Below are 21,784 nucleotides of genomic sequence, written 5' to 3' on the forward strand. Positions count from 1 at the left end.
GTCAATAAATAGTTACTGGACGAAAACAGATGCTCAATTTTGTTACTACTTTCATTTCAGAGACTAGTGTCTTTAGTTAAGGCAGCCAGGCTACAGAGTTGTGACTGGCAAACCCATTAACCAGGGTTGATGCTTGCGATCCTTCCTTGAAGCCGACTGGGCAGCAGCTGGGAATGCCTCCATCCTGAGGCACCCCCGCCAGGGCTTCTGTCCACCTCACAGCCTGGAATCCTTTTCCCAGGACAAGCTGCAGAAGGAAGCAGCACACACTGAGGGGCCCCACTACTCCCCAGCCCTGCCTGGGCTCAATCTGTGGGTACTCACAGCTGCATGTCTCCTGCCCTCATTTCGGTCAGCACCCAGCCACTCCAAGGCTCGCTTCACTTCAAACTCCACATACTCAGCAGTGAAAGTGTCCCCTGCCATTGCAAGGCGGCCAATGGCCTTGGATGCCATTTCCATGACAACTGGATCACTTGAGGGGAGGAGGTTCCGAAGGTAGTTGGCAAATCTGCCAATTCTGGTGGAATTCCCACCTTCCACTCCTATGAGGCTGGCTGGAAAAGAAAGCAGAGGTGAGCATGCGGTGTACTCTAGAACGAGTGTGGCCTGGAGCTGAGCACTGGGGAGTGAGGCCTTACTCCTCTATCAGTACATTTCTATATGGAAGGCAGTTTTTCATTTGAACCAGCAGATTGGATTTTTGTTCTGGAACCATGTATGTAAATCAAAATGACCTCATTTTAACACATCTGTGTATCTCATTCTTAAGACTGAGTGACAGTTCACAGGATTCGTGGCCAGCCCTTGGGCAAATAGCATGCATTTCTACTTGTGCATCCTTAAGCCCCACTGTGGTCGGACCTGCCAAAGGCCACCTAGTGCAGAAGAATGAAAAGCTGGCTTCTAGTCTCGCCCCTGGCCACAGAAGTCACCAGTTCTGAGACTCAGCTGTCACATCTAACAGCATGTTTCACCCCGTCCCAGGACTTCTGCTAGAATTAGCCCTTGTCTATGTGCACCCTGTCTACGGGTGCCTTAAACTCTTTTAAAATACAGATGAACTAGATACCACTGCTTCTTTAGCAAGCATAGACAGAGTACACTAAGCACCAAGTTGACTTGTCCAGTGTCCCTAATAGGTGCTGCTACCAGAGGCTGTCCTTACCAATGGCCAAGATGCCACCCTTCCTCTCATTGGCATCTGAGCTGGAAACCAGTTCAAAAATGTGATGGTTCAGCTGATCATAGAAACGAGTAGACTCCTCCTGACTCATCTGCAAGGGAAGATGTGCACAGAACAGATTTGTGTACTCGTACCCCTGCTAAGGCAGTAGGGAGGGAGCTGGCCACTTGGGATTCAGATGGACAGGTGGCAGGCACAGTTCAAACCAAAGACAAGGTTATAGCCCATTTCCATAGCTTTAAAACAAAAAGCAACTGATCACATGACTCCTGTTTATTTAACAACTGCTTACTGATTCTCCACTCTACAGCAGAGAATAGCTTGTCTTAAAACTGTCCTAACACCAGGGAGACACGGGTAAGTAGGTAGGTCAGTGTCTGTGACCTCAACTGTGGTCGGTTTGGAAAGTTTCAGACTATCAACTCTCCAGATCCATCCCAACCACTGTCAGAGACAGAGAACCAAGGGGCTGGTGAAAGGGGAAAAAAATGATAAAAAATAAACAGCTGACCTGAGACCATAAACACGAGCCAGATTACAGAAATGTACAATCGCTGCAAAGGAACCCGTATACTCCACAGACATGAAAACTGGTGTCCTCTCAAATACTACAGTGGCAATCTAAACCAGCGATGACACACTAGGCACGGCCCCATAGGACAGCCAAAACACTGAAGACCAACCTCTCGAAGCTCCATGGTGACGTAGTGCTGGAGCTCCTTGGCGGCTTTGGCCCTGGTCTCCTCATTCCGGCTCTTCAGTCCACTGGCAAACTGCTGCAGAACGCTCACGTTGCTAGATGTGGCAGCACTGGCGGTGGCCGCGGCAGGACCTGTCCCAAGCATCTTGCCCTGAGGTTCTTTGGGGAAGAACATTTTTCAATATTGTTACAGGATATTTGAACCTGGTTGTAGTTACAGTGTAACTCAGCCCTTAGTACACACTTAATCCTTTAATCCCTCTGGCTGGAATACAGGCAAGCCCTTAGTATTCACCTTCAACCCTAAACAATGTAGGTTAAGTTAGTGTGTAGAAGGAAGCACCCATGTTTGAAAGTGATGTGTAACTGAGAGGCAGATAAAGTGACAAAGCAGAGAAAGATTTGACAGAATAGTATATGCCTAACACTCACAAGAAGAGAGAGGAAAAGGAAGCTACTTTAGGGAGAGTCAGACAGTACAGGAGAAGGGAGTGCAGTACAGGAATATAAAAGAGTTCATGGAGAGCAGGTCAAAGACGGAGCAGGCAGTTAGACTGGGAGAGTTTTACAGAGAACAGGCTAGACACAGGTAAAGACAGCATGAACAAGAGAAAGAGAAGGAGAGCCAAAAGACTAGAAAAGATTGCTGCAGTTAGTTTGAGGCCAAGCAGAGCAATTCAGAAGAGGCTGAGAGAAGCCAGATTGAATCAGTCAGCTGGGAGAAGAGCTTCTGCCACAACAGCTTAGTTGAACCAGCCAACTAGAGATCAGAAAGAGCTGGAAAGGGGGAGCTAATTCAGCAGCAAGTCTCAGAGGCTGACAATATTCTAGTCCTAGATTAGACTGTATAGAGGGGAGAAGCTTCCAGGACTAGACCAAGGTTAGCAGACGGAGGCAGTAAGCCTCACAGACAATTAATACAGGAGAATAGAAGTTACTTTTACACACATTTTTTCAAATAAGAAATTTTTAATTTACATTTATTTACTTACTTATTTGTGTGTGTGTGTGTGTGTGTGCATGCTCAGTTCTACCAAAACTGAGCTCCGTCCTCAGCCCCATCCTTCAATATTCTATAAACTATGTTAATAAATTTATCTGTGGCTTTACTTCCTAACACAGATTTCCACTCATTCATGCCAGCTACGGGACACCAGAAACTACCTGGGCTTGAATCCTAAGGCAAAGTCACACTCCTTAAAGGAGACATTTAAGATTCCCCAATCTCCGTGGCACCTCAATAGAAGGAATGAGTCCCTAACTCGTGGGTTAAGGTGAGAGTTTACACGTTTAAAAGTGTTTCTGGAAGTGCGACACACAGTTCTTCTTCACTGTTATAATTACTGTAGGTGTGGCCTAAAGTCAGGTACCTGAAGTAGGGCAGTCGAGAGAGAGCTAAAGATTTCTCCCTTCCTCAGACAGTCATTTGCAGCACTGTGCTGACTAGTCTACAGCAGCCTTGCCCAACAGAAATATAATACAAGTCATGTAAGTCATTTTATGTTATTTGATTTTACTTATGCATGTCTGTCTGAGTGTATGCCACATATGTGCAGACGCCTGCAAAGGCCAGGAGAGGACATCAGATTTCCTGAAGCAGGAGTCGCAGGCAGTTGTGAGCGGCCTGACAACGGCACTGGGAACCAATTGGGGTCCACTGGGTGAACAACAAGTGCTCTTAAGTTATTGGCAGCCCCCCATGTAATTTTAAATTTTCTAGTAGTCAAAAGAGAAACAGGTGAAACTGATACAGTGTACTCGACTCAATAATTCAAAACTCATTTTGAGACTGAGCTTCCAAAACCCAGCATTCAACTATCTCAATCTGGATCTGACATACCTCAGCAGCTACGTGTGGCTACAGGCTGTTGCATAGTGCAGCCATACACAGTATTAGCATGGCTAGCTCGTCTCATCCAAGGGTTCTGAACCTGTGGAGTCTACCAAGGGTGGGAGGGATGCCTCACTGAGGAAAGGAGCTTGCTGCTAAGTCTGACTGATGACCGAGTTGGATCCCTGGGGCCAACAAGATGAAGAGAACTGAGTCCTATAATTTATCATGATGTCGATGTGTATACCATTGCGCGTGCATGCCACCCCCAACCATAAATGATGCGGAGGGACCCTTAGTCTGTACTTAACATTGACAGGTTTCTTTTTCTTGTCACTATTTGCTGTATGATACAGTATTATAACCATTTATGGTGTTTGACATCAAAAGCAAGGTAGGCATTATTTAAAGCATACCAAAGGACAGATATACAAGTACTGCACCCTTTCCTGTGAGGAACAGGCATTCGCTGGGTTGGGAGGGTAGTTCTAGAACACACACACACACCCCATAGGCAGTGGCAACACACTTAAATTGTGACCTAAATGGGATCACTCATTTTTCAATTATGTGCTGTTTGTTCCCTCAATAAGTTTACAATCCAGCGGCACCACAATAAAGAGGCTAAAGAGGCCGTAAAAAAGGGGCCAGCCCACTTTGCCATGGCAGTAGCATACACCTATCCCACCCAGGTTATATTAAAAAAAACAAAAACAATTCCCGAAGCACTCTGGTTTTGAATAAATCTGTGAGACACAGCCTAACATGTACAGAACCCCGAGTTCAATCCCCATCACCGCATAACCAAGGCATGGTATCACACACCTTTAAGCCCAGCATTGAGGTAGAGACAAGAAATTCAAGGTCACGCTCGGTGGGGAGTTAACACAAACCGCAAGAAGTAAATAGTCTTGAAAAGCTTTCAAACGCTACACTGTAGAGGGAATAAAATACTACAAAAGGAACTGGACCTTTTTAGGGAGGAAGAAACTACTACTGACTGTGTACGCACACGAGGCAGCCGGAAGGAGACTGACTTGGACTTTCTATTATCATCAAGTCAGTAACTAGACAGTCACTGGAGGGTTTACCCACAAGCCAGCTGCCCCACGCTGGATTCAAATTAACTAACTGAGTCACAAATCCCAAAGGTTTTGATGATGCCTTAGGGGAATTTGAGTTGAAACGTGAAGAGAGGGCGTGAACCCTGCGTGAGCGCGGAGGTCTGGGTCCCTGGCAGGTCTCCATGGTGAAGTGTAAGGGGCTGATCCCGAAACTGAAGTTCCCAGGGACAGGCTCCACCGGCAGTAGGTGGGTCTGGAGTTCCAGGTCCTGAGACCGAGAAGGAGACCTAAAGGCGCCACGGCAGGCCCGGGGCAGATCCGCCGGCCTGGGGGTCTCCCCGAGGGCGCGGGGCTGGTGTTGGGGCGCTGTTCGGTCCAGACAGGCGGTTTCCCGGGCCTCCCCCAGCATGGCCCACACTGGCCGTGAGTCTGGACGTCCCGCCAGCCGCAAGCGCTCGACTCCAGGCCCCAGACTCACCGCGCGGCTTCGGCCACCGCCTTAGCTGCCGCCGCCTAAGCCGGTACCGCCGCTTCAGGCCCCCAGCCTCACCACCCGCTTTCCCCGCTGTCTTCTAGGCCCGGGAGGTGGGGAGGGCGGGCTCGTACAACCTTCAACCAATCAGCGGGCCGAGAACGAAGACAGGGAGGAACATCCACCAATAATCATGAAGAATTGGAGATTCGGGACCGGCTTCTCGGGGGCGGGAATAGTTCGAATAGACAAAACACACAACCAGTGGCAAGCAAAAGAAGGCTAAGTAATATTCCGGAGAGCCAATCAGTCGTGAGTTGACTTCGGTCACTTCCACGAACACTTCCGGTACGTCGCTACTACGAGTCCCCTCCACACACGTTGTGACCGTGTGGAGCCACGGTTTGGTACCTTGAAAACCTGTTGAATGAGCTAGGGCCAGAGGTCAGGGATCGCGCTCGGGATGCTGAGAAGGAGCTAAGTGTTCGACACTCTCGAATCACTGCAGCAGACATATCTTGAAGATCGGTTCACTGAGAGACTCTTGCTTTCTCGTTTGTAAAATTGAATTATGCATTTGCGAATTTTTTATTACTCTCGCTGCCCCCACATTGCCTTACTTGTGAGCTCATTCTCACGAGTAAGATGATCTCCAAGAACTACTTTATTTATTTATTTATTTATTTTTGGTTTTTTTGAGACAGGGTTTCTCTGTGTAGCCCTGGCTGTCCTGGAACTCACTCTGTAGACCAGGCCAGCCTCGAACTCAGAAATCCACCTGCCTCTGCCTCCCAAGTGCTGGGATTAAAGGCGTGCGCCACCACCGCCCGGCCAAGAACTACTTTAAATAAAAGAAATTTAAAGAAAAATCCTTATTTTTTTTTCAAACAGGCAATAGCTGGTGCGGGAGATGTAGATCCCTCGATAGAGTGCTTGCCCAATAAGCATGAAAGTTGTGGGTTCAATCCCCAGCACTGTGTAAAGCGCACGTCTGTAATCCCAGAACTCTGGAGGTGGAGGTTAGAGGGTCAGAAGTTCAAGGTTGGGCTAGAGAGATGCCTCAGTGTATAAGAGCACTGGCTGTCCTTCCAGAGATCTTGCTCTCAGATGGTGGCTCACAGCTACTTGTATCTTTAGTCCCAGGTGATCTGATGCTCTGTTCTGCCCTCTGTCAGCACCAAGCACACACGTGGTGTGCAGACAGACACACAAACACCAATATGTATATGTATGTGTATGCGTATGTATATATGTATATCATTAAAATTTTTCAAATGAAATGTATGCATATCTTTTGTTTACATCTTTATTTTTTATCAGTGTTGTAATACACACCGAAAATCCCTAAATAGCTTGAATTAGGAATTTGAATGAAACAGTAAATACATTAATATTTAGAGAAACATGAAGCTGTTGATAATGCTGATAAATAATTGCTAATAAGGTAAAGATTTCTAATTACTTAAAAAAGCTAAATGTTTTTAACTTAGAAAACTAACGAGAAATACGCCAAAGTACAAGTTATACTACAATACAACCCTTATAGAACATCGACACACCTCCTAGATATTAGACTGGATAAAGGCCAACTAAAATGTAATGAGATTTGGGGAAGACACACTTATTAGTTGTATAATAAAAAGAACTGTTTAAGAAATAAGCTTTCAGAAAATCTACATGCCAGGCAAGTGCTAATGTGTGGCCAAGGAGCCAAATGGGCAGGTGACCTAAATCCCTTTTCTTTCTTTCTTTCTTTCTTTCTTTCTTTCTTTCTTTCTTTTTTCTTTTTTTTTTTGTCACTTTTGGTTAAGGTAATGTACTTGAGGAAATAAGGTGTTCCTCTAAGTTGCATGTTCTTCACTGTGTCTAACTTTTTTTCTTTTCTTTCAGACAGTACCTAGCTGTACATCCCTGGCTGGCCTAAAACTTGCTATGTAGAGTTCCAGGTGAGGCTGGCTTCCAAGGGAATGAAATGGGTGCAGCAAAGAAACCAAAATAGCTGCTCAGTAGATGAAAAAAGGAAAAAATTATTTCAAATGGTTAAGGTTGTCTCTTGGGAAAGCAGAGAGAAGCTGTGGGGGCAGAGTGGGCTGGGGATATAGATGATATATGATATGGATGGATGGATGGGAGGATAGATGGATGGATGGATGGATGGATGGATCTCCAGGGTTACGTGGGACTGTGTACCTAGAAGAGGGGCTTGTGAGCCACCATGGAGACTTGAATAGAGACTGAGGGAGCCCAGAGGCTAACTTCACACCTCAGTCATATGTTAATGAAGAACTGCACCATTTGCCAGAGATAAGAAGGACTCCTTTTAGCAAGGAGGAACTATCTTCAAGCTCCCAAGGGAGTACAGGTATTATTATTATTATTATTATTATTATTATTATTATTGTAAATGTCAGACTTTGGGAAAGACTTTCTTAGGGCCTCCTACAGACTAGCTGTGACCTGCCTCTGCTTGACTCCCATCCCCTACCATGCCCCTTCCTCTTCCAGTGCTGGCATTACAGATTTCCACTTCCATGCCCAGTCTCAACTTGGTTTTTCATTGTTTTTTTTTTCCCGGTGTTTGGAGACAGATTCTCACTATGAACCCCTGACTGTCCTGGAACTCACTCTGTAAAGCCAGGCTGGCCTTGAACTGACAGATCCTCTTGCCTCTGGAGTGTTGGGCTAAAAGTGTGCCATCGTGTGCCACTATGCCTGGCCTAATATCTGTGTGGGTTTTGTTTTTGTTTTGTTTTTTTCAATAACTTATTTTTTAAATTCACTTTACATCCCTGATCTCCAACATTTCAACACTCGTTGAGTACTTGCTGTTCTTTCACAGGACTTCGGTTCAGTTCCCACATCAGGTAGTTCACAACAGTCTGCAAGTTGTAGGGTTGGGATGTAGTTCAGATGGCAGATTATCTGCCTAGTATGTGGAATCCCCAGCACCCCATAAAACCAAGTATGGACGAATGCTTGTAATCTCAGCACTCAGGAAGTTGAATGAAATTCAAGGTTGAATCAAAATTTCAATGTCATTATGGACTACATCACCAATGTCTAGCCAGCCTAGGCTATATAAGCCCCTGTCATTTTATTATTGGATTTTATGTGAATAGGTGTTTTGCCTAAATGTATATCTACTGTGGTCTTCTTTCATGTATACATGCCTGGTGCCATTAGGGGCCAGAAGAAGGGGCCAGATCACCTGGAAATGGAGATACAAACAGTTATGAGCTCTTGGGGTGCTAGGAATCAAACCCTGTTTCAATCGAACCCTGTTCCTTTGGGAGGGCAGCTAGTGCTCTTATCCACTGACCCATCAGCCCTGGCCCTGTCTCCAAAAATAAAACAAAAAAATCTTGTAGGTCTTTACATCTTAGTACACGGAAAACTTCCTTTTTTTTACAGCTATACATACATACATATTCAATCACATAGTGCCATATTTTTTTTCCAAGTTCTTTGTTTATGATCACTTCTTTTGTCTTCTTTCTGTCTCTCCTCTTCTCTCTTCTTTTCCATTTCCTTCCCTTTCCCTTCCCTCTTTTTTTCAGGATGGTGGTGGCACACATCTTTAATCCTAGCTCTCAGGAGACAGTGGCAGGCAGATCTCTGAGTTCAAGTCCAGCTTGGTCTACAGAGTGAATTCAAAGACACCCAGGGCTGCCTTGTCTTGAAAAACAAACAAACAAACAAAAACAAACAAAAAGCCAATTTCATGAAGCTTGGGTTGGCCTCAGACTCACTATATAATAAGGGATGTCCTTGAATTCTCTTCCTGTTGAACTCTCCCAAGTTCTAGGACCACAGAGATGCACCACCAGCCCAGCATGCACACAGTATTTTCAACATAGGATTTATCGGGGTTAACCCTCTCCCTCAGTAAGTGAACCGGCCCAGTAAAACGCAAAGCGACACGCCCCGAAATCCCCGGAGTGCTAAACAGCTGCTTCTTTCCCGTGACTTTCTTTCAAGCTTATTTGTTGAACCCGGGCTCTGGCCTTTGACCACGCCCCTCCCGACCACGCCCCTCGCCGGCCTTCAGCCGGCCCTGCCCGCCCCACGTCTGGGTTTCCGGGCCGGCCTCCTGAGGCCGACGCACAAGATGGCGGCGCCGGTGGCCCGCTCGAGCTTGCGGGCTGAGGCGGGTTATTGACTTGTAGCACGGGGAAGGGGACCCCAGACAGGCCTCGCTCAGGTGACAAGTGGGCGGGCAGCCCCGCTGGCCCCGTGGCGGTGCATGGCCTCCTCGTTGCTGTCTCTCGTTTTTACCGCCTCCCAAACCCTGTCCCGGGGCGGAACCAAAGAAAGGTCAGGCCAGGCTGTCCCGCCTATCTTCGCCCTGGGGCGGCTCCCGTGAGTGGCTCACTTTTAGAATTGACTTTAGCCACGTGTAGCTTCCATGGCTGCGGTACACGCCCCGGGGGAGAAGATTAATATCCAGGCAGGAGAGACGATCAAGGTCGGGGACAGGGACCCGCAGAGGAACGACTGGCCCGAGCAGGACAGGCTTCCAGAACGATCCTGGAGACAGAACTGCGCCTCCTACGTGTTGGCCCTGAGGCCCTGGAGCTTCAGTGCCTCACTCACACCTGTGGCTCTAGGCAGTGCCTTGGCCTACCGATCCCAGGGTGTCCTGGATCCCAGGCTGTTGTTGGGTTGTGCAGTGGCTGTCCTGGCTGTGCACGGGGCTGGCAATTTGGTCAACACTTACTATGACTTTTCCAAGGGCATTGACCACAAAAAGAGTGATGACAGAACTCTGGTGGACAGGATTTTGGAGCCCCAGGATGTTGTTCGATTTGGAGTCTTTCTCTACACCTTGGGCTGTGTGTGTGCTGCTTGCCTCTACTACCTGTCCACCCTGAAACTGGAGCACCTGGCTCTCATCTACTTTGGAGGCCTGTCTGGCTCCTTTCTCTACACAGGAGGTAAGAATTGGCCTGTTTCCTGCTCTAAGGTCCCAGTTGCTTGAACTGGAAACTGCTACTTTCCATAGGAGTTGTAGAAGTGTCAAAGATGCCTTCCTGAATTAGGTCACTTGACTAGAAATCCAAAATGTGTGTATCGTGGAAACTTTGAAACTTTTAAGTTGTGAAGATCCTGGTTTGGCAGTGGATTATGAATATCGCTCACCCATTGGAGACATGGCTTAGCCTTTAGGTTTTGTTACTGTAGGGGGCTGGAGATTCCCCTACAGTTGGCTGAGCAGGTAAGAACACTGGCTGCTTTTTTAGAGGTCTTAAGTTTCCCAGCAAACACATTGTGTCTCACAGCTATTTAAAATGGGATCTGATGCCCTCTTCTGGCAATGTAGACATACATTGTAAACAGAACATTCATAAACATAAAATACATAAATAAATAAATCTTCATAGTTACCTGACAAGGGAGATACCATGATCTCAAAGATAGTTTTTTCCTGGCCGAGGTTTATCCATTGCACTCCAATATACTGACCTCTGTGATTACCCCAAAGGTGGGAAACTTAACTGCACTCGAAAAAAAATCCTATATATAATATATATATGAACAAATATATATAATATATTATATATTTTTTACTGGTCTTATAGTGGACCCATGTTAAGTTCCCAGCACCCATATTAGGTTGAATATGACAAACATATTCAACTTTAGCTTCATGAGATCCAGCACCCTCTTGGGGCCTCAGTGGGCATCAGCACATATGTGCACACATACATATAGATAAAAATTTAAAAACAACAACAACAAAAAACAACAAAAAGCCCATAGCATGGGCTGGCAAAATAGCTCAACAGATAATGGCCACTACCACAGAGCCTGGTGATCTGAGTCTGATCTCCAGGATTCATAAGGTAGAAGGAGAGACCCATCTTCCAAAAGTTGCCCTCCAAACTCCCTCACACATGTGTGCACGCACTCAAAACAAAGTGTAATAAGAAAGCACAGTATGACAACTCTAAGCCATTAACATAGGCATTTAGACTGTCTTTCTGTCATTGTCTCTGTCAGTCTTTTGGGACCATTGCGTGTCTGGTCTTTCATTAACTGAAGTGTGATGCAGTGCATAGTGGGTATAAGGGGTAGTGAGTGTGACACCTGAGCTAGACTGAAGGCAGGCAGGGAGAGATGGAGGTGGTCATGTGGATGTCTGGGAGTCGGGGACAGCGAGGGCCAAAGTGCCTGCGTAATAGAAAGAAATCCACTGTATGCACGAGGGAAGTGGTCCAGGGGGGTAGAGGGAGAGAAGTAGGGTCTGCGAAGGGGTCCGAAGGCTTGCAGGCTGTATAGGCCCTTCGGGCTCATGGCCATCTTTACTCTGAAGTGCAGGAGCCATTGCAAGGTCTTGAACAGCAGTATGATGTCATGGTTTGAAAGAATCTCTCTGGCTGTGGTACTGGGAATAGATAAGTGTAGTGGACGAGGGGGGAAAAACAGAGACCCAAGTCAGAGGCCCTGACAGTCCACGTAAGATGTTCAGTGGCTTGCATCAAGGTGGTGGCCACAGACAGGCGAGTCAGGTTCTGAATGGACTTTGGAGGTAGACAGTGCCTGCCAGTGGACTGGATCTTAGGTAGAGATACCACAGAGTTAAGCTTGACTCAAAAGGTTTGGCCTAAGCCACTGGAAGGGCACAGTTGATGTTGTCATGTCACACAGGGGAGAAAGGCCAGGGTTTTGGAGGGAGGTCAGGAGATCGACGCTGAACGTCTTAATGTCTGCTAGAGCTCCAAGTGGAGATGTGAGGTGGGTAGTTGGATAAAGCAGCCCAGGTTATGGAGGAGGCCTGGGCTAAAGAGACAGATACTTGGAAGTCATTGGCTTACAGATAAAGTAGGGTTGGTGAGATGGTTAGAGAGAGTGTTGGTAGAAAGCACAGGACCTGTAGCTCTCCAGCCTAAGAGGGGGAACGATGAGGACCATATAAAGGAGACTGAGGGAGAGGGAAGAAAATCAAGAGACTGTAGTTGCCTGGCAGCCAGGTGTAAAGTTAGGGCAATTAAAGAAGTTTGAGGCAGCCAGGCGGTGGTGGGGAGGCAGAGGCAGGCAGATCTTGAGTTCAAGGCCAGCCTGGTCTATGGAGTGAGTTCTAGGACAGTCAGGGCTACACAGAGAAACCCAGGCTCAAAAAACAAAAACAAAAAAAAAACAGTAACAAAAAAGTCTGAGACAGGCAGGCAGATCTCTGTGAGTTCAAGGTTAGCCTGTTCTACGTAGTGAGTTCCAGTAGAGGCTGGGTGGGTATGGTGATCCACACCTATAATACCTGCATGGGAGAATGGAGTGGGAAGTTTTAAATATGAGTCTCTCAGTCTGTCTCTCACACACACGTACACACACGCAGAGGCTAGCTTTAGCTACATAGTAAGGTTCTGCCTTAAAAAATAAATTGTTAAAAACTTGTAGGGCACTGTAATAGAAAGTGTAAGGCACTGGTGAAAGTAAGAGCCCTCTGCGCCTGAGTTAACTGGCTTAACGTGAGGAAAGGCTTACTTAGCTTAGAGGCTTCCAGTTTATGGTTTGTTGGCCCACGGCATGGTATGCATGGCCGGGATCCATAGCTGAGGAAGTCTATTTATCTTGGGTCTGGAGTGAATACAGGAAGGAGAGTAGGCTTGATTCAGGTCCCAGTGTCTCTTCTAAGTACACATCCCCACATGAGTGGAAGACCCCCTACTAAGACTCCACTCTCTCTCTCTTTTTTTTTTAAAGATTTATTTATTTTATAAACCCACCAGAGGAGGGCACCGGATCCCATTACAGGTGGTTGTGAGTCACCATGTGGTTGCTGGGAATTGAACTCAGGACCTCTGGAAGAGCAGTCAGTGCCCTTAACCGCTGAGCCATCTCTCCAGCCCAAGACTCCACTCTTAACAATTCTACCACTGTCTGGGTGTGGTGGCACATGCCTTAGATTTCAACACTCCTGAGGCAGGTGGATCTCTGTGAGTTCAAGGCCAGCTTGGGCTACACAGCTAGTTCTAGGATAGCCAAGACTATGCAAAGAAACCCTGTCTTGAACCACCCTCTCCAAAAATTTTAAAAATAAGTAAAAATTAAGAATTCCATCACTGGCCTGGAGAGCTGGCTTAGCAGTTAGAGTACTTGTTGCTCTTCTGGAGGACTCAGGTGTGATTCCCAACATCACCACGTCAGGCCACTTACAGCTACCTGTAAAACTCCAGCTCCATGAGCCCCTCCTCCTCTTCTGATCTCCACAGATGCCTGCGTGTGTCCATCCACTCACACAGATGCACGCACATAAGTCAGATGTTAAAATATTCCACCAGTCTAGGAACTAACGCATGAGCCTTCTGGAATTCTCCTCTAACCCGTGGCCTTCTCCTTGTTGAGGTGACATTTTAACCAAGACTTGAAGGAAACAGAACCGACCATTGTTTAGAATTCGAGCCTGGTTGAAGGGCCAACAAGTGCAAAGGTCAGGTCTGCTGTGGTCCAGGGGGACAGTGTGACTCAGGTGGAGGGATAGCAAGTGCAAAGGTCAGGTCTGCTATGGTCCAGGGGGACAGTGTGACTCAGGTGGAGGGACAGCAGAGACTACAACCAGAACAGTCTGGTCATCCCTTCCCATCTGTCAGCTTCTCCCTGCTCCTTCCTCATCCTCCAGAGCTTAGTCCTTTGGTCTCCTTTCTCTCCCATGGCTCCTTTGGTGATCATAGCCAGTCTCACTTGTTAAGCTGGTAACTCCCAAGCTCAAGGCTTAAAAACTCCAGGCTCACAGCCTACGTCTTTTGGGAGATAGATGCTGGGGACTGGATAGCTCCCAGTGCTCTCTCTCTTTGGGTACAGCATGGCCTTATCTGTGAACCACACCCCTGCTCATCCAGATCTCAGTTACTCCTAGAACATATCTGAAGTCAAATTTCTGGTTTTCGATTCAAAAATACCCCTGCATTACCAGCAGATCTTCTCATTTTACTCAATGGCATTAGTTTTCTCCTCTTCATTTATGTGTGTGTGAGTGTGTGTGTGTGTGTAGGCCCCCTCATATGCTAGGCAGTGTGTGTGTATGTATACAGGTCCCCTCACATGCTAGACAGTGTGTGTGTGTGTGTGCATGTGTGTATGTATGTGCGTGTGTGTATGTGTGTGTGTGTGCACGCGTGTGCATGTGTGTGCGTGTGTGTGTGTGTGTGTGTGTGTGTCTGTGCATGCACAGGTCCCCTCACATGCTAGGCAGGCACTCCACTACTGGGCTGCATCCCTAGCCCATTCATAATCCCATCCCTCTAGCTTTTGAGGCCATGAGTATCCATACTAATTTGGGGGGGGGGGGGTTGTGTGTTTTGTTTGTTTTGGTTTTGAGACAGGATTTGTAGCCATGGCTGTCCTGGAACTTGCTTTGCAAACCAGGATGGTCATGAACTTACAGAGATCTGATTGCCTCTGCCTTCAAAGTGCTGGACTAATGGATTGTACCACTATGCCTGACTGGTCTCTTATCTGTCGCCTAGCATGTCAGCACGTTGTGTTTCTGTTAAAAATCCATTTGAGATCTGACCACTTTCCCGGTGTCCTGCCTCAACCGTGACCCTCCCCTGCAGTACTGCAGAAGCTCCTACTGTTCTCTTTGCATCTGCCCACCTCCCTTTCAGGCTGCTGTCTGCCATCTGCCTGTTAGTGGGAGGGAGGGAGGGAGCAGACAGTCCTGTTTAACACTCTTCAGTGGCTCCCACCTCATTCAGAGTAAAGCCAAGGATACCCAGGAGCCTGCCTTGTGTGTTTACCTCTGCCCTCCCCGGTTCTGACCTGCCCTCATCTTTTCTCTTGCACCTGGGATGTCAAGGCATGCACTTGACAGGTGCCAGTCTCTGTTTGGAATGCTCTTCCGAGTCTGTTTCTTACTGTAGCCTCCTTCACTTATGCCACCTTCTCTGGGAGGCTTTGCTTTCTATCTTATCTAAAATTGCAGTTAGCCGGTGATGCTCCATCCTATAATTCCAGCACAGGAAGCAGAGGCAACCTGGGTTTACAAGGGACACCTAACCCCATCTCAAAAAAGTAAAAAAACAAAACAATAAAGGTGGAGTGTCGAAGAGAGACAGAAGCACATGCATGAGTGAGCACAGCTGCATACATAAACATAACACATGCCACACAGTACTCATGTAGTGTGAGTGAGCAGCTAAGATTGACATCTGTTGAATGTAAAATCTCTCTCTCTCTCTCTCTCTCTCTCTCTCTCTCTCTCTCTCTCTCTCTCTCTGGCTTTTTGAGACAGGGTTTCTCTGTAGCCCTGGCTGTCCTGGGACTTGCTCTGTAGACGAGGCTGGCCTTGAACTCATAGAGATCTGCCTGCCTCTGCCTCACAAGTGCTGGGATTAGAGGTGTGCACAATTACTACCACACACTTTATCTTTCTTTTTTTAAGATTTATTTTTACTCTGTGCACATGTGTTTTGTCTGCATGTGTGTTTGTACACTAGGTACATGCAGGTTCCTGGAGTCAGAAGAGCATTGGTCCCCCCAATTACAGGCTGTTGTAGGCTGTCCTGTGGGTGCTGGGAATTGAACCTGGTCCTCTAGAAGACCAACCAGTGATCCTAACCACTAGAATATCTCTCCAGCCACATAGATTTTTTTCTTTTTCTTTTTAGACTTATTTATTTATGTATCACACACACACACACACACACACACACACACACACACACACACACCAGTGATCTTCAGTGCTCTAGTTGCATGAATGCTAGCATGCCAGAAGAGAGCATCAGATCCCATTATAAAATTGTTGTGAGCCACTATGTGATTGCTGGGAGTTGAACTTAAGACCTTTGAAAGAGCAGCCGGTGCTCTTAACTAGTGAGCCATCTCTCCAGTCCCCATAGATTTACTGGTATGTAATTGACGTACAGTGGAGTGTGTTTGGTTTGGTGAGCTTGGCAAATGTAAGCGGCTGTGTAGTCCTTGCTTTCCCATCATTCCCCAGAGCTTTCTCCAGATCTTCCCACCACCCGCACCTAACTCTATCTTCATCTATGCACAGGTAACTGCTCTTCTACTTTCTTTCCCTCGGGCCAGTTCTGTGTGGTGAGAGCGCCATGTAGAGGACCTGTTCCTGTGGACTACTTACAGCTTTGTTTATTGCAATATGAACTCTGGTTTGTCTGCTTGTTTTTTGAGACAAGGTTTCTCTGTGTAGCCCTGGCTAGCCTGGAATTCACTATGTAGACCAGGCTGGCCTTGAACTCATAGAGAACCACCCGCCTCTGTCTCTTAAGGGCTGGGATTAGAGGTGTGGGCTATCACTCCAGGCCTCCGTGTGAGTTCTGGAGTCTACTTTCTTTTGCCCGGTTGATGTTTTTAAAGCTCACTGTGTTGTCTTGCATGTCAGGAGCTTATTTTTATTGTTGAATAGTGTCTGTTGAGGGACATGTCACACTTTTGTTGTGCTCACCTGTTCAGAGACCTTTGGGTTGTATCTGTGTTTTTTTCTGTTGTGACTGAACATTCATGTTCAAGTCTTTTTATGAGTATTTGTTTTCATTTCTCTTGAGTAAATGCCTGAAAATGGAACTGTTGTGGCCTCTGCTGGGTGACGTTTCATTCTACAAAGAGCTGCCAGCCCCTCAGAAGTACTTGCACTGCCCATGTTCCCACGGGTGCGGGATTCGTCAGCTTCCTCCAGGAGTTAGCCTCTTTGTGTGGCCAGGCTGGCCAGAAACTCATGATCCTCCTGCCTCTGTCTGTCAAGTGCTAGTGTTACAGGCATGCACTACCACTTGGCCCTTGCCCACTCTTTGATGTAGGTCTTAACAGATTAATTCTGGCTGCTGTGTGGAAAAACGGGCCCAGTGTTTCCCTGTGCTATCTCCTTCAGAACATGGTGTTGCAAAGGGTGAGATGCTTAAAAACTGACTCCCACGTGGGTCCCATCTGGGTCAGGAGGCACCTATGGTCTCGGGCCATGTCTCCCACCCTGAGAAAGTGCTCTTTCCAAAGGCTCAGTCACTTTATTGCATCAGAACAAACTCAAGGTTATCAGACCTTTCTCATTCCTTAAGTGGGTTTGTGCTTGGCTTTAGTAGGGGACCTACGTAAGGTCAGGACACAGGTTTCTGTTGTGTTGTGCTGTGTTTGAAGCTCAAGTGACACATTAGAGTCAGAGAAAGACAAAAGGAGAAGCAAGCTGTAAATCTAGCTGCTGCTAGGAGGAGGGAGATGGAGGAGGGAGGGAGGGAAGGAGGGAGAGAGAGAGAGAGAGAGAGAGAGAGAGAGAGAGAGAGAGAGAGAGAGCTTTTGAAATACAGGTAGGAACCTGTGGTAGCCATGTGGTAGAAAGTGAGGGCTCCAGACAAGGCCTGGAAGAGCCTGCAGTGTCGGGGAAACGTGCTTAGGCTTTGGCCAGTGTGCAGTAAAGCAAAGAAAAAGGAAGTCAGTGAGCATGCTCACGGCTGAGGCTCCATGTCACTCTTTGGCTGCTGAGCTGAGGGCTGGATCTCTGGAGCATCCAGCTACAGGTTAATTCTTTCCCATCCAGAGCCCTGTTATGGTGTGTAGGTCGGTGAATATGCATGAGAATAGAGGAGCATTATGCTAGCCTGGCATGGGAGAAGGCTTCCTGAATACCTGCAGTATGCAGGGTCCATGTGCTCCCCAGTGCAGGATGCTTCCTGGTGCTGGGGAGCTGAGGAGTCATGCCTGTGGTGCCGTGTAGGGATACTGCATTCAAATAACAAACCTGGGGCTTTCATTTGGTGCCAGCAGACCCACACTGCTTCTGGGAAAGTCAGGTTGGCCAGACTTTGGTTCCTGTGGTTTTAGATCCCCTGCAGACCATTGTCACCTGTCATTTTAGACTGGTTAAAATGTGATCAGATATCCTGAGGCCATGCATTATAACATCATTAGATTCAAAGACTTCACAGGTTTCTGTAGGAACCAAGGTCATCTCGTTGTCCAGCTCCCACCATTGTCCGTGGCTTTACCTGTCCCAGTCTGAGTAGGAAGTATTTTTGAGTTAGAAGTGTTTGTTACTATGGCTCTGTGTTCAGTTCAGTCCCAGTGCCAAGTACTGGGGAGCCACTTGTGACAAGCCAGATACTGAGACTTTGGTTCCAAAGACACAGGGTTGTTGACAGTTTGAGTGTGTGTTGGGAGAAAGGGCAAACCCAGAGTTTTAAAGACGCTGGGGTAGGGTGAGAGGTTCTTACAAGATCAAAGGGCACCAGGAGGGCGTGGCATATTCCAGAGTAAGATGACCCTGACTTGGACTGCATTGGAATGTGGTACTGGGGCTGGAGGGAGGGTGCTAAAGGACACAATAAGCAGGCTTTGGAGCACAGTGGTCGCTAGGGGTGATTTGGTTTTGAACCAAGAACCACAGAAGGTACACTGCGTGCGTGGTAACTTTCACTATTCTCCTCTTTACATGGCTGACAGTTTCTTTCCATGGAAGTTAGAGGCTGTGAAATACAATGCGGTTTTGCTGGGTTTTCCTTTTTCTTCTTCTTCTTCCTCCTTCTCTTCCTCCTCCTCCTCCTCCTCCTCCTCCTCCTCCTCCTCCTCCTCCTCCTTCTTCTTCTTCTTTTTTTTGGCTTTCCAAGATAGGGTTTCTCTGTGTAGCCCTGGCTGTCCTGGAACTCACTCTGTAGACCAGGCTGGCCTAGAACTCAGAAATCCGCCTGCCTCTGCCTCCCAAGTGCTGGGATTAAAGGCGTGAGCCACCACTGCCCAGCCACTCTGGTCTTTCAAACCAGAAAAAAGACTCAGGGGCTGGGGCCATGGGAGGAGACAAGCTGTACATTTTGCCTTGCAGAGCTGGAGAAGGCAGAAGGAATCAGTGCACTGGACCATAAAACCTTTTGATGTTCTTGGCTCCTGTCATTTCTGTGTATCCGGAGCTCTGGGCACCTTGTGGCAGAAACTGTTTTTTGGGACAAATTCTAAAAGGCAAACTTGGTGGGTACCTGGCAGTTGAACTCAGAAATCTGAGTTTATATTGGGTCGTTTGGGGTGCTCCAGTGATTGCTCACCCTCGGGGCCTCTCATCAGACATGGTATTCTCTTGGACAGCCCTCGGTGTCCAGCCCTCGATTCACTCCGCCTCTCTGGCTTTTCTGGCCGCAGGAATTGGATTCAAGTACGTGGCACTGGGAGACCTCGTTATCCTCATCACTTTCGGCCCGCTGGCTGTGATGTTCGCCTACGCGGTTCAGGTGGGGTCCTTGGCCGTCTTCCCTCTCGTCTACGCCATCCCTCTGGCCCTCAGCACGGAGGCCATCCTCCATTCCAACAATACCAGGGACATGGAATCTGACCGGGAGGCTGGCATCGTCACTCTGGCCATCCTCATTGGGCCCACCTTCTCCTATGTCCTCTACAACACACTGCTCTTTCTGCCCTACCTAATCTTCACCATCCTGGCCACACACTGCAGCATCAGCCTGGCGTTGCCCCTCCTCACCATCCCCATGGCCTTCTCCCTCGAGAGGCAGTTCCGAAGCCAGGCATTCAATAAGCTGCCCCAGAAGACGGCCAAGCTCAACCTCCTGCTGGGGCTTTTCTATGTCTTTGGCATCATCTTGGCACCAGCAGGCAGCCTGCCCAGACTCTGAGGAGACCAGCAGCTCCCACCACAGCACAGAGACTGAGAAGGAATGCCACTGGCCTGGTCGGTGCACAGCATAGGCTGAGAACTCCTGCCCTTGTGTGTTGGGATTGTCTTCCTGAAGATAATCTGCTTGTGATTTGTGTCCCGTGTTACAGGGAACCCTGAAACCACTCTAGTGTCTGAAGAGGAATTGGACACACCGCCCTGTGTTATTTCTGATCTCCACTAGAGGGTGTTGTCAGGCCACTTTAGGATGGAAGGTCCATTCCCCATTACCTCTAGATAGAATGCCCTGACAATTTGTGAAGGAGCTGTGTCCCAAAAGAGCCATAGTGACTAGGCATAGTACTGCCCTGTTACCTTGGCATGTAGGAAATTGTACTAATTGGTGCCAGGTCCCATTTGCACAGAGCACCTGTCCCCCGGATGTGCTCCCTGTTAGTGAAGGCCCTCATTAACAGCATGTGCTCCTGCTTTTTGTGTAGTTGGTGGTTCAGATGTTTCTGTCCTTCATGTCTCCTTTCACTCCTCGTCACTGTGGAGGAAAGTGTCAGATCACCCTGCAGCAAGATAGTTAAGCCTGGGGCGACTGAGAAAAGCACTCCATTTTCAGTAAAACATGGTATGGTGGGGTGTGGGGGCGCTGCTTCCCCTGTAGACTCCACTAGGATGGCAGTAATTGTTGGGACCTGAAGTGGTAGTGGGATGGGCATTTAGAGCCCACAGGGCTTGTCTCCTCCCAGCTGCCTCCCTTGGTATTCATCTTGCTTACCCAAGCATTTCTGTCCCTCCGTCTGTTTCCCAGTGTCCAGACTGTGGGCAGCAGTAACACATGAGTCAGGGACACATCTACAGAGCCACAAGATGGGCAAAGCAGGGGCCTCCTGAGTGTACAAGCCAGTGGACGACAGTCCTGCCTCCACTCGGCCATGCCAGTGACAGAACTATGAACATGGTCCTTCAGCTCTCTGTGCTCTGTTGCCTTGTTCAGAGTGTGGCTTCAGTGAGGTCGCATCCAAAGGACCAGAGGTGTCTCTGTATACTCTCCTGTATACTCGCCAAGTATAACATCTTGCATGGAGATACCATACCATCTCCAGTGTGCTTTACTCTGATCAGCTGTCCTAGAGGATGCTGCAGGCTCTTAGCCTACAGAAAACCACCTTGAGTTAGCACTGGGTCACTTCTTTGGGAAAGTGTATTTAAACATTGCCCAGAGTTCCTCTATAGTCAGGGTGGTTTGTCTACCAGAGAGCTGGTGTCCCTGAGCTTGGATCAGGGTCAGAAACCTAGGAAAGGAGTGTTCTTTCTTGTTCTCCCCAGCACGCTGGGTTTGCGGCATCTGGTGCTTTTGAGTGTCCTGCCTATGACCCCTGCTTGGGGCTAACCATTGTCACCTAGAGCCTAGAGGACCAATGGCTCTCACTGTCCATAAGCCAGGCCTGACATGTGGCTACCCTCATCAGAACTGTGTCAGCTGCTACACCAAGCTCTGGTGCAGATCTTCAATGCCTATTTTTATATCCCCAGACGCCATATTTGGTGCCACATTTTGTATACAGACCACCCTAATTTGTATTATGTCTTCTGATTCAATGAAGGTTTCCTGTAGATTTGTTAATTAAAATAAGAGAGAAAACCTATGTCAGTTGCTTTGTCTTTCTTTGCTTTCCACCTGCTTCTCTTACTGGAAATGTGCAGAGACCTCTGGGAGTCCCAGGCATGGTAGTGCAGGATTTGAATTTCCAGCACTTGGGAGTCAGGCTGGTGGATCTCTGAGAGTGTGAGGCCAGCTAGAGATACACAGTGAGACCTTGTCTCCAAAACAAAACTCATTCCAGGACTTTGGGACAGTGCTATATGGTAGAGGGTCACCTCATTACCAGTGACGAATCTGGGAACTGTTGACCAGGGTTGATGGTTTTGTGACAACTTGACATGACCTTGACTCACTAGAAGGGAGCC

At 47.8% G+C, this 21,784-nt stretch overlaps 2 protein-coding genes across 5 annotated transcripts in view; one reads left to right on the top strand and one right to left on the bottom strand.

Annotated features, from left to right (window-relative positions):
• Positions 1–5,387, bottom strand: part of Mtor (mechanistic target of rapamycin kinase) — a 111,372-nt gene extending 105,985 nt beyond the window's left edge. Inside the window, exons 1-4 of the mRNA XM_034503773.2 lie at positions 5,260–5,387; positions 1,870–2,045; positions 1,169–1,277; positions 325–557 (exon numbers count right to left, since the gene is read on the bottom strand). Coding sequence (XP_034359664.1) covers positions 325–557; positions 1,169–1,277; positions 1,870–2,031 — 504 coding nt within the window. The 5' untranslated portion in view covers positions 2,032–2,045; positions 5,260–5,387. The remainder of the gene's footprint in view (positions 1–324; positions 558–1,168; positions 1,278–1,869; positions 2,046–5,259) is intronic.
• A 3,943-nt stretch (positions 5,388–9,330) lies between these two features.
• Positions 9,331–21,784, top strand: part of Ubiad1 (UbiA prenyltransferase domain containing 1) — an 88,486-nt gene continuing 76,032 nt past the window's right edge. For 2 of the 4 annotated variants that reach the window (XM_076933746.1, XM_076933747.1), the window contains exon 1: positions 9,331–10,187. In XM_076933746.1, coding sequence (XP_076789861.1) covers positions 9,659–10,187 — 529 coding nt within the window. In that variant the 5' untranslated portion in view covers positions 9,331–9,658. Of the gene's footprint in view, positions 10,188–19,024; positions 19,168–19,335; positions 21,463–21,784 lie in introns of those variants that run through there. The other 2 variants (XR_013110321.1, XM_034503876.2) reach the window with 2 other exon arrangements.

Source organism: Arvicanthis niloticus, chromosome 5, assembly GCF_011762505.2.
Source record: "Arvicanthis niloticus isolate mArvNil1 chromosome 5, mArvNil1.pat.X, whole genome shotgun sequence".
Taxonomy (NCBI): domain Eukaryota; kingdom Metazoa; phylum Chordata; class Mammalia; order Rodentia; family Muridae; genus Arvicanthis; species Arvicanthis niloticus.